Source organism: Leuresthes tenuis, unplaced genomic scaffold (assembly GCF_036924035.1).
Source record: "Leuresthes tenuis unplaced genomic scaffold, fLeuTen1.0.hap1 SCAF_21, whole genome shotgun sequence".
Lineage (NCBI taxonomy): Eukaryota > Metazoa > Chordata > Actinopteri > Atheriniformes > Atherinopsidae > Leuresthes > Leuresthes tenuis.
Genome location: NW_027325375.1, coordinates 9,356,942 through 9,373,551, shown reverse-complemented (window position 1 = coordinate 9,373,551; position 16,610 = coordinate 9,356,942). Strand labels below are relative to the sequence as shown.

At 41.1% G+C, this 16,610-nt stretch overlaps 2 protein-coding genes across 3 annotated transcripts in view; one reads left to right on the top strand and one right to left on the bottom strand.

Annotated features, from left to right (window-relative positions):
- The window catches only part of capn5b (calpain 5b), a 57,280-nt gene that overhangs the window by 22,153 nt on the left and 18,517 nt on the right, over positions 1-16,610 (bottom strand). For both annotated transcript variants that reach the window (XM_072374915.1, XM_072374916.1), the window contains exons 3-5: positions 9,128-9,259; positions 808-1,016; positions 405-597 (exon numbers count right to left, since the gene is read on the bottom strand). In XM_072374915.1, the coding sequence (XP_072231016.1) occupies positions 405-597; positions 808-1,016; positions 9,128-9,259 (534 nt within the window). The remainder of the gene's footprint in view (positions 1-404; positions 598-807; positions 1,017-9,127; positions 9,260-16,610) is intronic.
- Positions 3,231-3,762, top strand: ompb (olfactory marker protein b). Its single transcript, XM_072374917.1, has one exon. The coding sequence runs from the start codon at positions 3,280-3,282 to the stop codon at positions 3,760-3,762; it is 483 nt and encodes a 160-aa protein (XP_072231018.1). The 5' UTR covers positions 3,231-3,279.

Here is a 16,610-nt window from a genome sequence, read left to right as displayed (position 1 = left end):
GTAAAACACAGAGGAAGGGGGGCGTCCACTTGAAAACCTAGGAAATACCTCTGCTAACCACTGCTGTTTATTTTTTTTTTATCCCGCAGACTCTTTCCATCATGTCCCACAAGAGCAATTAAAGAATGTTAACAGCTAGACCTGCACAACAGACCAGCTCATTAATGTGAACTGTTTCTATTACATAACAAAATGTCTAAAGGTCTTACTGCAAATAGTCTACTTGCATTGCTGGTCAAGCTCCTCCTTTAGAGGCACAACTTCTGAAGAACTATTAGTAAAAAAAAAAAAGAAAAGAATCTCGAGAAGAAAACTAAACTTAATCTTGACCCAAGTTGTCAGCTCTGGTCTAAAAACATCCCGAAGGTAGAAAGTTGCGGTGAGACATATGGCTCTTAGTTTACCCTGATGGAGCAGCTGATGAGGCCGTCTCTGCTGTGGACTTTGAGAACTCTTTCAAACAGTTGGTTACGGGCTGCCTCATCTGTAGCCATCTGACCCTCAAGCAGGTCCACAGGCTCAGAAACACCACCCGTAAAGTCCACCAGGGCATCAGCTGTGTTACCCCCATCCAAAGCCTCGTAGCAGCCATAAACCCTGCATTGAGTAGGGGAAAGTCTGGTATGTTGCAGCATGAGAACTTTCTGATTTTTACTGATATTTTACAGACAAAATTAACTATTTATCTTTTTATCTGTATAGAAACAAGAGAAGTCAGAGATTTTTTGTTAGGAGTGTTTTTTGTTTTTTTTAAAGAAGTTCTGTTCTTTAATCTGTGACTGGATACTTGCTGGCACTGATACTAACTTGGCATATGCCTTCTCCACCAGGGCACTCCAGAACTCGTTGCTGTCATTGGAATGGCAGTAGACGAGCTGGTTGTCCACTGTCGGTAGACGGTCATCAATCACCACATCCACCCACTCACCAAAGCGCCAGAAGCGGAAGTGGAAAATCCCTGCGTAGGAATCTGGTTTTTCTGTGTCCCACTCCTGCTCCTTCCAGTCCGGAATTACCTAAAGGAGGAAGATGGAGGAAGAAGAACAGAGGGGAAGGTAAGCAAAACATTCAGCTGTTGGTTCATGGAGCGTGAATAATGCAGAGGTGCAGTGGGCAGCCAGACTGAGATCGTGTCCCTTCATGTCTGCTGATGCGTTAAGTGTTAGGGAAGAAATTTATAGCCTTGGCTCTCTCAGTCATAAATCCAGCTGTAATAGGACATGGGTGAGAGGCAATAACGGTTTGACTGCAGAGTGTGTGTGTGTGTGTGTGTGTGTTTCAGCTGCCTGCACTTGCTTCAATCCAGTTGAATAAGTATAAGCCAGCCTCCATTTTGAGAGAACAGTAATCTACAACAAACATAGGCATCAGAAATGACTACCTCATAAGCAAATATTATAGGAACATATTGCACAGTACTGAAAATACTCACTTTATTCCTGCTGACCACACAGTGCTGTTCCAGTCCTGCCAGAGATGCTCCCAGTCATTCTCCATCTTGCCAGCTGGGCCAAAAAATCCAAACCAGGCTCACTCAGGGCACTCCTGCTCTCCATAACATACCTGACCTGTTCATCATTCAGTCATGTGATGTGATGAGCTTTTTCATTTGTTTCCTGGTCTGCTTGTAACTTTGTCATTATTCTAGTTGATCCTAATGTAGATTGATCTTGCTGTTGAGGCTTTTGCATTCTTATCCAGGACTTGCATAATAGCTCATATTTGTAGCTTTCCAACCAATAACTGTCAGCTGAAGAATTTGGATCTGGGTCTCCCAACAAAGCCATTTTGCCGTCTTTGAAAATGTTTGGTACCATTTAAAAATTGTGACAGCTTCAGATGAAGGTAATTTCTGTTTGCAGCCTCTATGGATGAATAGCTGAGGATAACATTTGCTAAATGCTGCCAACTCTAAAACGCAACCGCTGAAAAATGTTGGTTAGATTCTGTCGGCTATAATCCAAGAGATCTCCTAAGTTTTAACGGACTGAAATGGATATTATTGTAATATAACTCTTGTCTTCAAACCTGGGAGGATTTAAACCCAAATGACCCACAACATGACCAGATGGGTCAAAAGTTCTTCTCACACTGTCAGTTTAAGGTGCAGTGAAAAACAAATGTATAACTTCTAACACCTTAGAGCAAATAAGTGACAGACCAGAGAACTGTTGAATGAACAGACCAGACGGAGCAGACAGCAAAGAGAGTCCTTCTATTCCCATCGGTGTATGTTTTGAATTGCACTGTGGAGGTCAATAATTAACCAAGGTGAAAATTCAAGAAGGCATAAATGTAAAAAAAAAAAAAAAAAAAACACCAGTGGACTTCTTTTGCAATGTCTCAGAGCAACCTACTGACCAATCCCCCCATCAGTATGAATATCAACACAAAGTGCAAATGATGCAGTGAGTGGCAGTGTTCCAGCGGGTGTCCTTGGAGATGTCAAGATGTGCTAACTGAACAGCAGTTCCTGTCAGACCTCTCTGCAGGAGGTGACACGGTGCTGATGGAGAGAATCCCGCCTCCACAGAGGACCAGCAACAGCTCATTTAAAAAGGAAGATGAGAGGGAAGAAAAACAAACCAAGTACAGCACCACAGAAACCTCAGAGTCATTTTGTAATCCTTCGGGAGGCAATCTTTCCTGCACTCCACTTTGCTGTTGCTTACTCTCTGTCTCTCCATTGACAGTGGGGAACACTTCATCTATCTCAGCTTTCAGCTGGGGCAAATGTCGCTATACAGCAACTGAACTCTGGTAGGTAATTCACCTGACAACTGACCAAGAACACAACTACACAGCACCTTGGCTTCCCTGGTTTGATAGAAAAGCATCCCAAGAGGAAAAAATAAGCTTTTCCCTCACTCTCCACCTTGTGTCCAACACTGCCACACACAACACCATCTCACTCTTCAAAAACATTTGCAGGCTTCTATAATTCTGATGGCACTTCATGTGCCAAATGAGTTACAGTACAGGATCTGTAACCAAGCAAGGAAAGCCTAAAACAAATGTGTGACAAACAGCGCTAAGCCCAGCTCCCTGTGGGCCAACCCTGAGCTGTGGTTCCAAATGTAATTAGATCTTGTTTTCTCCTGGCTCATCTGTACTTCTGTGTAAGACCCACCCTCTGCTATCGCTGCCTCATGGACATGCTCATAAACCTACTGTGGCAGTCTGCAGAAAGAGACAACTTACTTGACAGAGAAAAAGTAAAAACACTTTGATTTGACATAGCTGCTGATCTAATCCACCCCTGCAGTGGACACTGACAGCATGTCTACAAAGATGGAGCTGCCCTTCCGGCTGGACTCCCAGCTGACGGAGGTGATGCGCCTGCGGGTTCAGTCTCTGCAGCAGCGCAGCCAGAAGAGGCAGGAGGGGGAGCGTTTGCTGCAGCCCAACGAGGCTGTGTATCGACTGGACTTCTCAAAACAATCCCTCCGATTCTCACACTGGTCGGTGCGGCTGGGACAGCCAGGGCGCCTCACCATCACGGCCACCTCGCAGCTCTGGACGCCAGACCTCACCAACCTGATGACACGTCAGTTGCTGGAACCCGCCGGCGTTTTCTGGAGAGCGTTGAGTGATGCCTCAAACGCACCTGTCCAGTGCTATGAGGCTGACGCAGCTGAGTTTGGTGAGAGGATTGCAGAGTTGGCCAAGGTAAGGAAGGTGATGTACTTCCTGTTTGCATTTGCAGAAGGCTGCAGTCCAGAGACAGTCGACTGCTCCATCGCCTTCATAGTTGACACTTGAGACTTGGCGATGAAGGACTCAGACAGAAGCTAAATAATCTCCTCTTGTGTGCTTATGGGCTTTCAAATGAGGAAGCATTGCTTTTAGGTTGCTTCTACATTTTTGTATGAATTATTCCCTCTTGAGTGCCAGCAGTCAGCTGACATCCGAAGGACTCGAAAACACTTGCTACCAATTCCATTATTCACAATAGATGTCTCTGTATGTTTTTTCATCCTGTAACACTGAAATAAAACAGCTACATCTTAATAAATCTCATAAATGAAACAGATGTATCTGCATTTTTTTAATAAAAGTATGAGTTTGGATTGTATTTGGGTTTGAGTGCTGAACAACAACCTCCTGTCTGACAAACAGCAGACCCTGAAGGGGTTGTTGGAGCTGACTTAGACATGAGATATTGCATAGAGACAGTGTGTATTTATGTGTGTGTGTGAGTGTGTGTGAGTATTCCCCAGCAGATGTGCGTAGAGGTTTCCTGTGACCCTAACAGACAAGAGGAAGGAGGCATGTGGATTTCACCTCTCAGCCTCCTCCTCGTTGTCCTCCCGCAGGCTCACCCTCACTTCAACACATAGCCACAGGGGTGACACGGTAACTGTGAATGAGAAGTGCCTGAGAGAGCGTGAGGGAGATGGAAAACAACTCGGACGTCAGGAGGATTTAGACATCGTTTCTTGTCAGCACAAAGCATCTCCCTAACTTGCCGCCTGAACAGTCAAACCACAAGAGGCTGAACTTGTTTTTACAGAAAAAAGCAAACACATTCTCAAGAGTCTCAATTAAATCGATCTCCACAACAGTATTTGAACGCATGAATAGAGATTTTTGCCATTTTTGTGTCCTATTGTTCACTCTTGCATGCTACACTATGACCAAAAGTTGATCAAATAGAGCACAAATTAGCCTATTTATGTTATCAAGAAACGATGTTAGTTGTAAAAAGAATGTATGAGGAGCTAAATCAAAAGTAACTGTATTTCTGTTCATTAAAAACTCTTCTTTTCCCCCAGATAATCAGTATAAAGGCAAAAATGTTTTGAAGTCGCAGCCCTCTGTTTCACTGGGGAAAGCGTCTCCTGTGAGACATGGTCTGGTATTTGTTTTGCCTTCAGAGGAATTAAAGACAGTGGCAAAGAAGAGACAGAATAGATGCTTAATATCGCACAAAGGCAACTTTCACAAGCAGACCTTCACAAGTCAAACAGCCAAACCTACGGGAACGTGGAAGAAGAAAAAAAGGCTTAGAGGGCTTAAAGCTAGTTAGCCAAGTAACAATACATTGTAAATTGTAAAGCCGTAATTCCAACCAACTGGAGGATAATTACTTGCACAAAAAGAGAGATTAATATCAGATACAATTAAATGCTGGGAAAACTTTCTATCTGGAAAGTTTAGGGATCGTATATGCAACTGATGACCATTTTCTGTTCTGTAGGACAGGACAGTTTCAAGAGAAGCAAGGAAGTAAGGATGCAGCTGTAATCTTTCAGGAAACATCTAAAATTGCTCTACACATAAAGAGTAAAGTATGAGGAGAGAACTTGTCACAATTATGTAGTTTAACTATTTCAAAGGCAGGACACTAAAAATATTTTTTAATGAACAGGTCAATTTTGAGATTCAGGGTTATTTCACTTCTATAATATATACTCTTGCTTATCAATGGAGAAACTTGTAATATAAAGCATAGGTGTCCTAATCCACATAGGATTCCTGGAGAGATCTATTAATTGAATAATGTACTCTATTGGAAATATGCCCGTATCGAACTCTACGATCCTTAAACACTGCAAGGTCAAAATGATTTTTCTTCATTTTCTGAGCCAAAAAGCTTCATTCCAATGGCACCAAACTTTACAGTTAAATTCCTATATTTATGCCAAAAAAGATGAGACTTTTTCTGAAATTTAATAAAACATTAAAAATGTAACTTTGTGAAATTCAAATTCAAATAAATTATTTTCTTCAATGACCAATTTCAACAAATTCTTGGTCTTTCTTAACATCACCACAGTTATTCGAAAGAGTCTCCCTTAATCAAAAACAAAAATTCCATCAGATGTAAAGAAACTAAAACGATAAGCAAGTAGCAGACATGACGGATTAATGCTGAAACTGGTGGTCAGTATATCTCTGTGTAATGACAGATACGATGTGTTAAAAGACAAAGATATCATGTTTGCACAACCATATGCACACGTGCTCTTTGATAAGTCCGTCACAACTCTGAAGCTGCGCTATCTTGTTTAAAATCTAATTAAACCTGGATGATCATAGTTCTTTCAATATGGATGTCATCCAATGCATAAAAACTGGAATAGTGACTTTGAGACTCTGATGTGGATTCATTTGTCCTTCTTTAAATGCTTTGGACAGCATTGCCACTGGTAACCACTGCTTATTTGAAAGTGAAGATAGATACATTAAAGGTCATTTAAGGATCTGTAAAGAACTTTTCTCTACTTGGCAGCAGTGTTGAAAATGAACATTTCCTCCCACCAATTCATACCATTAAGGCTTAGATCTTCTAATGCTTTGCACCTGTCTGAGAGTAAATTTTGGTATAATTTCTTTAAAAAAAAACATTAAAGACATGTCTTAACTTTTGCACCTGATGTAGCCAAGGTTGTGCTGTGCAGATGAGGCACATGTCCTGTGCAACACTGGAGAAAGTGTGTGAAGAAGGGCATTCTCCATTTGAAATAACTTTAGAATGTCTGAAGATTGTCTATCTATTGCCAAGCCATGTATTCTTAATTGACTGGAAGATGTTAAGAGGCCTTAGAATCATGAACAAGGAATTGTACAACACATGCTGCACCGTAACTTCTACTGTTCCTTCAGTTGAATTTAAAAAAAAATTTCTACGTGAGTTTGTTTGGTTTGAGTGAACAAACCATGAATTCTGTTGGAATACCATCATCCAACTTTTCACAGGTGCCGTCTCTGAGGGCTAAGGAATACAACGCTACCAAGCAGCGAGGCATCTGTTCCTCATAAATAAACAGCTGCAGATGACAACACCTCTGAGCTGACAGCTGCAAAACACAAACAGATGCAAACAGATACCTTTCGAAGCCCAAATGTGATAACAATACCACAAAAAAATTTGGATTTCACAATGTCCAAATTCTCTTCAAAAACACCTTCACATGGTCCTCTTTGTCAAATATTTTCACCCCAGAGTCTTCACTGTGTGATTTCCTGCATCAGACCTCAACAATCTCGCCTACAGCTCACTCTGTGTATACATGGCAAAAACACAGCCCGTAGAAGACAGCTACATCTCTCTGGTAGAAATTTAAAACTTAACGACGTTTGCTGTGTGATCCAGAACTATAAAAAGAAAATAACAAACTTGAATGCAGTTAAAGTGAACAGTGAACACAACAGTTAATACAGATCTTTGATTTCATGTTAAGCAGCAGGCACAGATTTTACAAAGGCAAAGTCAGTTGAAATAATTAGTTTAAAGACTGCTCAGGCTTCAGTTTCGGCTGTATTTACATGCATAATGATCCCTCTTTGAGAAAGTTACAGAATCAGTTGTTCTGCCAAAAACAACAAACAAAATCTCCTAAAACTTATCATTTGCCAACTAACTATTTGCGTAATTGTATAAAGTATTGTTCTTTTGTTTGTTTGCTATAAGTTCCCTGACTTATTGCTTGCAGTTCTGGCACAAACGTCTCTCTGGTGGTAGTTTTTTTTTTTTTTTATGCATTTGTTCTCATCGAAAGTGAGATTTTGAGTGAAAGCTAAAAGCTCAGAACACTATTCACTCTAGCATGTAGACTTTTCAGGTGTTGTTTTGGTGGAATGGCAACAACACTGATCATAAAATTGCTAAACTGGATTCCTGCATTTAAATGCTGAGTACTGGTTGAAGATTTTGTCAGTACCTAGATACTTTGTGGTTTCAACTTTCAAGTAAAGCCAAGCTTTATAGTGTAAGTTAGCTGATTTGCCATATTTATCTTTAGCAGGACCCACGGTAAATAAACCCAAGGTGTTGTCCCTGGGACATTCCAAACTAATTTCTTTTTTAATCTTTGCTTGATATCTAAAAAGTCTTTTGATTATATTATATTTTTCAGCTTGGAAGCCCCAGTTCATTAAGCCACTTGCTTAGAAAGTTCACTGGTTCTGGCTGAGCACTAGGGAGAGCTAGCTTTGGGCTTCTATGGCTCCATAGTTCCTAACTTGCTCGGCTAATGACTTGGGACGAACAAGCCTGGATCTCCAGAGCCGATCCTTTTATCTTTATTTATTTATTCATTCTATTCAAATTTAAACTTTCTGAATATGTGGGTGGAGCTCTGGAGATTCAAAGCAGAAATCCTTGTTACACATAAACAGACACTTGATAGGGACATTGATAAGGGTATAGGTTTGATTTGATTAACCACTGCAACTTTGTTAATTTACTCGTCCTCTATCCATTTATCCATCCACACTAGCTGCTAACAGCAGCATTGCAGATACTCTATTGCAGCTCTACTCTACCCTTAAAACAATGGGTCAAAATGGAGACTTAAACTGAATACTGAATAATTACAACTGAATACTTGTTATCACCCTTTTTAAGAAGTGTAATATATTATTTTTGAGTTGGGAACATTATCCTTACAATCTTCTTCAAATAAGATTGCCATTATTTGTCTGACCATAAACTGAAAATATCTGTTATGTGTTTGGCAAAGCTGGAAGTTCTTGGATCTTTTCAGAAGCAACTCAGCCAACTGACCATGTTAAACTGGGAAATTCAAATTAAGAATTAAAACAATTAAATCATGATGCAAGTTTTTTAAGTATTAAGGGATGATTTCTGTTGTAGGTTTGTGCAGCTCTTCAAGTCTTCCAGCTCAACAGTGACGTCTAAGCCAGCTTAAAATTTCAGCACAACTCTGTATTTTGTTTTGAGATAGGGTTAAAGTGACAAAGTGACCCCCCCAATAATCATTTTTATTTTGCAGTGTGTTCAGCTTTAACTGGTCATGTGTAGCATCACTCTGTCTAAAAACAAATAGAGAAGCTAAATAGAGACTTTAACATTTGGATAAATAACACCATTCTGACAACTGGAAGGAGCCAGCTTCATCAGTAAAAATGCTATTTTTTCAATTACATCATTATCAATTTATTTTGCACCCTACATATTCAATATTTATGGTTAAAGCAATATGTGCATCATGTACAGGTCTTTGTTTGCCCAGGTTTTATGAGGGCAGGTTGGTGAAGCTATGACTCGAGCAAATCAAGTAATCCATACGACATTGAGCAAACACTGTGATATGGTGATTGAAAAACAGAAAGAAAATAAGAGGCAGAGGAAATCAGACACACACGTAGGCATACTTACTTTTTGCCACAGAGACTCTCTAGAGGCCAGACTGGAGCATGCTGCAACGAACCAACAGTTACCCAGCTGTCCCTGATGCAGGTCATGTGCACTGATGCCATCCACAAACAGGTGAGGGTCCTCACACAGCTCCTACACCCCCAACGGTGACAAACAAGACCAGACAACAGTTTACTTAATATACTTGACCAGAAGCTGAGAAGGAAATTCTCAGAACTTTTCAGTCATATATCATATTCATGACATTCTAACCAAGAGGGCAGCATGCATTCATGAAATCACATTTCCTGTGGATTCTCTTTCAAGGTCCATTTTGTTCCACAACATGTACAGCCAGTTAATTGTTGTTACATCTACACACATGGAAAACCCATACAAACACGCCATCAGATTTCCTGTGGTTCCTGCAATAATGTGCGGGATCATTACAACAGGAAGTGGGCCGATAGTTATCCCTTACAGAGAAAGTCATTGTGCTTTAACTTTCTGCCAACACACAATGGACCCACTTCAGTAAAAATCACAACAGCTTGCAAAATTAATCAAATAATGTATCCTAACTTATACAGAATGATACAAAGTACAATGAAGTCAAATGTTCTGCTAAATTAGTATATGAGGTGCAATCAAAAAGACTGCGCCGATAGAAAGTAAAATTTGGCTGCTTTACAACCTTCTTGTAATATCTGAGGTACACAACACTGAGTGTTCAGCAGCAGCAGGTGATTCAGTTGCTGTTGAAGTTACAACAGTGAAAATAAAAACAACACAACAAGTTGTTGCTTCATAGTTGGGTTCAACTTTCTGGGTGAAAACCAAGGAGCAGAACAATGGATCTTCACGATCTTTACTGAACAGTTTTCATTTGAAAGGCCGGCACAGTCACCATTCACTTTGTGAAGATGCTGAATTAATAGCTACATTCATATCATATTTCACTGAGATTAGAAATAAAAAGAGAAAAATTCCCAACCTGAGATGAAATCCAGTATTTTCCAGAATCACACTATTACACGCATATGAATTTAAGTGATATCTCATTGTTAATCCATAGGGTTTAATATGACATCAGTCCATCCTTTGCAGCTATAATAGCTTCAACTCTTCTGGGCAAGCTTTCCACAAGGTTTAGGAGTGTGTTTATGAGGTCAGACACAGATGTTGGACGAGAAGGCCTGGCTCGCAGTCTCTGCTCTAATTCAACCCAAAGGTGTTCCATCGGGTTGAGGTTAAGACTCTGTGCAGGCCAGTCAAGTTCTTACATACCAAACTCGCTCATCCATGTCTTTATGGACCTTGCTTTGTGCACTGGTTCGCAGTTATGTTGGAACAAGAAGGGGCCATCCTCAAACTGTTTCCACAAAGTTGGGAGCATGAAATTGTCCAAAATCTCTTGGTATGCTGAAGCATTTAGAGTTCCTTTCACTGGGACTAAGGGGCCAAGCCCAGCTACTGAAAAACAACCCCACACCATAATCCCCCCTCCACCAAACTTTACACTTGGGACAATGCAGTCAGACAAGTACCATTCTTCTGGTAACTGCCAAACCCAGACTTGTCCATTAGGTTGTTCATCAGAGTGATTCGTCACTTCAGAGAATGCATCTCCACTGCTCCAGAGTTCAGTGGCGGTGTGCGTTACACCACTGCATCTTTGCTTTGCTTTGCACTTGGTGATGTATGACTTGGATGCAGCTGCTCGGCAAATGGAAACCCATTCCATGGAGGTCTGAAGTTTGGAGGTCTGTAGCGACTGACTGCAGAAAGTTGGCGACCTATGCGCCTCAGCATCGGCTGACCCTGTCATTTTACATTGCCTAGCACTTCGTGGCTGAGTTGCTGTTATTCCCAATGACTTACACTTTGTTATAATACCACTGACAGTTGACTGTTGAATATTTAGTAGCGAGGAAATTTCACGACTGGACTTGTTGCACAGGTGGCATCCTATCACAGTACCACGCTGGAATTCACTGAGCTCCTGAGAGCAACACATTCTTTCACAAATGTTTGTAGAAGCAGTCTACATGCCTAGGTGCTTGAATTTATACACCTGTGGCCATGGAAGTGATTGGAACACCTGAATCTAATTATTTGAATGGTTTAGTGAATAATTTTGGCAATGTAGAAATAGAAATAGAAAAATAATTTATTCAACCCCCAGTGGGGGAAATTCAAATTAGTGAAGTAGCTCAAAAAATTATAAATATTTTTCAAATGCAGTCCAATAGTCTATAATCCACAATGTCAGGGAGGGGGTCACACCCATACCTAGAAGCTTGTCTTTCAGTATGGGAGGCTGTATGGTGTTGAAGGCACTGGAGAAGTCAAAGAACATGATTCTCACATATGAACCAGGCACATCCAGATAAGCATATGCCCGGTGCAGTACAGAATTGCGTCTTCCACTCCTTTGTGTTTGTGATAGGTAAACTGGAGGGGGTCAAGATCCTCAGCAACCTGCAATCTCATGTGACGAACAAGGAGTCTCTCCAAGGTCTTCGTGATATGAGATGTCAAAGCCACCGGTCTGTAGTCATTCAGCTCCACCGGTTGCCCTAATTTGGGCACCGGTATGAGAAAAGAAGTTTTCCACAGCACCCGGACTTTTTCCATCTGAAGGCTCATATTGAAGAGCCTATGAAGAGGGACTGCTAGCTGACCAGCACAGTCTCTCAGAATCCTTGGACAGACTCCATCTGGGCCTGCAGCCCTCTCTGACTGAAGTCTCCTGAGCTCAGCTCCAACCTCCTCTACAGTTTGACAAAGAGGTTGTAGCGGAGGGATGACGACAGGAGTGATGTTGCTATCAATTTTAGAGATGGGGGTGGGGGTGCAGCTGGACAGAGGAGGGTAAGTGGTGGGAGTTGCTGCAGAGGTGGAGGTGCAGCTGAACTGAGGAGGCCAGGCAGTGGGAGCAGTCACAGATGTGAAATTGCAGCTGAGCTTAGGAGGCCTGGATGTAGTAGCTGCCACAGATGTGGAGGTGCAGCTGTGCTCAGGATGCCTGGTGCTGGAAGCTACCGCAGAGGTGGAGGTGTGGTTGGGTTCAGGAGGCCTGGCGGTGGAAACTGCTGCATAGGTGGATGTGCAGCTGGTCTCAGGATGCCTGATGGTGGAAGCTACCGCAGAGGTGGAGGTGTGGCTGGGTTCAGGAGGCCTGGCGGTGGAAACTGCTGCAGAGGTGGATGTGCAGCTGGTCTCAGGATGCCTGGTGGTGGAAGCTGCCGAAGAGGTGGAGGTACAGCTGGACAGAAGAAGTCTGTTGGTGAGAGTTGCTGCAGAGGTGGAGGTGCAGCCAGGCAGAGGAGGAGGCTTGGTGATATGAGTTGCCATTGAGGTGGAAGTACTGCTGGGTCGTGGAAGCAGTAGAGAGGAAGCAGCTGAAGTGGTAGGGGTAGAGGGAGCAGCAGCAGTGGTGGAAAAAGCCACACTATCAAACCTGTTGAAATATTGGTTAAAAGTGTTGGCTCTTTCATCATAACCTTCCACAGACTGAGAGTTTTTCAGTCTGTATCCAGTGATGGACCTCATGCCCCTCCACACCTCCTTGGTGTTATTGTTCTCCAGCTGTCTCTCTACCTTTTTTTTGTACTCCACCTTAGCTTGACATAGTGTCTTTTTAAGCTCCCGTTGTACATTCATCCGCCTTTCTCCATCCCCATTCTGGAACGCCATCTTTTTCTGGTTCAGGAGGTCTTTGATGTCACTGGTGATCCATGGTTTATTATTAGGATAGCGCCTTACAGTCCTCACTGGACTATATATATATATATATATATATACATACACACATATATACATACATATACATATATATATATAAAATATATAGTGTATATCTCAGTATAATCTTATGACAGAGAAGATGGTATCCTGCAACTTATGAGTAGAGGTTGTGTAGACAGCAGTCAATGACAGCACATGACTAAAAACAAAATATAAAAACAAGATCTAAAACATAGCAATCAGTTCAAATCGCTCTCACACACACACGATAACATCCCTGCTCAACATATCTAAACGCATCACCTCCCCACAAGCTTGTGTTGAGGTGAGGACAGGTGTATTTGTGCTTCAGAACGTAACTGTTGTAAAATAATCTATAAATCAGGTTTTATACTTCTGATTTGTTGCTTTGTTCTGTTTTTGAATGTGGCCTTTCTCTCGCTTCCTAAATACTGCAGAAACTGCTATGCTGCATTCAACCGGCACTTAGGTATTCCTGAACTCCAATCAGGGATATTTTTTTAAGAAAAAGCCACAAGCAATTAGATTTCATAGTTTATAACTCTTGATTTCAGGGTTCCACTTCCAGTGTGCATCTAATGAAGCATTACTGTGCAGCAAAGAAGGGGAATTGTTAATTTATCTGATGCATTTATAAATAGTAATTGTTAAGTGTACCTTTAAGTTATAGTTAGTTACGATATTTTCTGATGTGAACATTTTCACCCCGTCTTTAGCCTGCATAATGTTTTAGCACTGCAAGCTGTGGTTTCCTCCCATCATTCGAACACTGCAGATGAACTGAAACCCAGAAACTGGTAACATGTGGGTTGGACTGGCCTCAGGCCCACCATGTGGCTTTACTTAAATATCTGTGCTGTTATCAGTCTTCAAGTGGTGTGCATGCACACAAAGGAAGATCACAACATATTCTTACATGATGATACACACGCACACACACACGACACAACCAAGGTCAGTCATTTGCTGACTCTGCAAAGCTGGATGCTGCAAAAGCAAACTTTAAATCAGAAGCAGAGACCACTGCAGTGCTCCCTGGAGCCTTGCAGGCTCAACCAGCATCCTCTTCTCACCTTACACAGACCAGCACAGAGGTGCTTTCTGTCATAAAGCTGGTACAAGTATTAGAATCAATGTTTGGTTGTCATTCCACTGAGCTACTTGTGACTGAGTTAAGATATCGAGGTACATTTCTTCTCCCTATTCACAGCAGCATTGATTGGTGGAGTCTGAGCAGTGGCGAGAGCTCCCTGTGGTGGCGTGCCATCCATGGATTGGCGCAGGAGGAAGAGTAATAGAGTATTGATCAGTGCCTGGCCTGCAGACACTGAAGTAATGTGAATATTGTGGCTGAGCACAGCCTAATCATTTACTCTGCCACTGAAGACTTTTCAACTAGCCTACTTAGCATCATTCACCAGCTTGGCTCAGATGGAAGCAGAGCAATCTGCCATACATGCAAAATCACAACCAGCCGCAGGTGCACAAAAACAGAGAATCTAATCAGTACTACTCAGAGGTAATATAAGACATTTCCAGACATTTCCAATATTTTAAAGCCTGCATATTGATATCCAAGTCTTTCCATGTCTGCATTTCTTGACTTTGACTGTCAACATTATAGTCACGTTCATAAGTTAGTTGTAAAATAAACAACAGTCAGTTAAAGAGAGCGAAGAGATCATGTCTACAGAAAAATGGATTATTTTTATATTATACCCTTATTGTCATTATTATACTATACCCTCTATAGTATAGCTTCTGAAAAAGACGCTACATCTGTAAATTGTGATAGGTAATAATGAGACATTTCCCTCTTTTAACACTAATCGCATACAAGGTTAAAATATATATTAGTGTGTTAGAACTTGTCAGATGGACTGTATCAGTCCTGGTAGAGAAGTGATGCTTTTGAGACAAACCTGAACCACTGAGGTGGTGCTTGCAGCACACAATATTTCTGACTGGTCAAGTATTTCCAGCATTTTATTTTCATCTCTTTGTCTAAGTCACCTCAAATTTAAAATCTCCAATAACTACTGAGATCTGTTAACTCTAAGTTCCACCACAGAAATAGTTGTTATGGTTTGTTAACGGTCAAACTCAAGACATTGTTTTTGAAGGTTCCAAATTGAATGATGCAACAGAATGTGAACAGAAAGTAGTTCAATCAAAGCAATAAAACTTTAATCTCTGATTGTTTCACAGCAATTATGGGACGGGTAAAATCATCCAAAACCCTGTGAAAATGCATTATGCTAACATATTTTAAGAAAATGGAACAAACTAGCACTTCCTGATGTTTATTTTAAAGACTGTGAGAGAGCTGAGATGATACAATACAAACTGTGACCTGTGGCAGTCAGGTGATCTCTAGAATAAGGGGATTTTCTGACTGTGAAAATAAAGCAGTGGGCCATAAAATGTTAACCTCTCATTTTTCACAGCAGTTATGCTCTAAGACACAAAGAAAAACACACAAAACCCTACAGCAATTTATAACTGTGACAGATTTTGCATTACTACAACCAAAGCAGACTTCCTTGTTTTACAATAGGCATGTCAAGACTCCAGCGAGCACAGTCAGGGTGGAGCGAAAGTCAGCAGCCTGATTTAATAAACTTAATCTTATCTGTAAATGCAACAGACCCAAGGCTGAAATGATCTTTAAGGGGAAAAAATACATGGGCCATTACGTTCTAGGTGCTTTTAGTCAAAATGCAGCTCAGTATTGATTTTCAGCTGTGTCCCTTGTCCTGAGAGATGTCTTCAGATTCTCAGAATCTTTTGATAACATGATGTACTGCAGATGATGATGAATATTCAAAGTTTTTGCAATTTTATGTTAACCATTATTCTTAAACTGCTTAAAAATTTGTAGACACAAATTGTAGACTGCAGAACCATTGCCCATATTTACATCTGAGAGACTCTGTCTTTCTAAGGTGCTTTTTTTATGCCTAGTTAAGTTACTGGCCTGTTGCCAATGAACCCAATTAGCTGCGACATGTTTGTTCGGCTGTTCGGCTCTTTAGTGCCACCTACTTTTCCGGCCTTTTGTTGCCCCCTATCAAACTTTTTCAGACATGTTGCTGCCATTAAAATCAAAATGATCCTTTTTTTTGGCTCATTTTGTCTCACTTTCAACATTTTATGTTTTGATCAAAATGCAATCTTGATAGTTACTCTCAAAGATCTATCCCTGGGAGTACCTTAGTTGTTATCTATCAGATCTACTGTCCTAATGCTTTTATCCAAAGTGACTTACACTCATATCCCAGGTAGACAGATAGTGTAAGGAGGTCTTGCTTAAGGACCCCTACTGGAGGTAGTACTGGATTCAAACCCCAGCCACCCACATGAAAAAGCAGCAGTATTACCACTACACTATCCAGTCACAGTGTTAGTCTTAAGAGCTGGGCAGAAACTGTGATTGTAAAGATAACATATCATCCTTTTTGTTTTCTTCAACTTCAGTGTGTTGTCCTGATTTTTGTATGAAGACTAATTCAAAGTAACAACGACCAAAGTACACACCAAAAGATGGTAATCTCCTCCACTGAAAATACTGCTCCTACAATTTCCAAAATGCCTACTATTGGTTGTGGTTCAGACTTTTCCTCACTTGTCTACAGCCCTTTTCATACAGCCAGTTCAAAGTGAGACTGATGTGCCTTGTGTTGCATTTGGCTATCTGTTTGAACAGTACAGAGGCAGAATCCAAGGTTGAAGT

Excerpts from the sequence above, each read along its gene's own strand:
- ompb (XM_072374917.1), top strand. The coding sequence starts at position 3,280 with ATGTCTACAAAGATGGAGCTGCCCTTCCGGCTGGACTCCCAGCTGACG.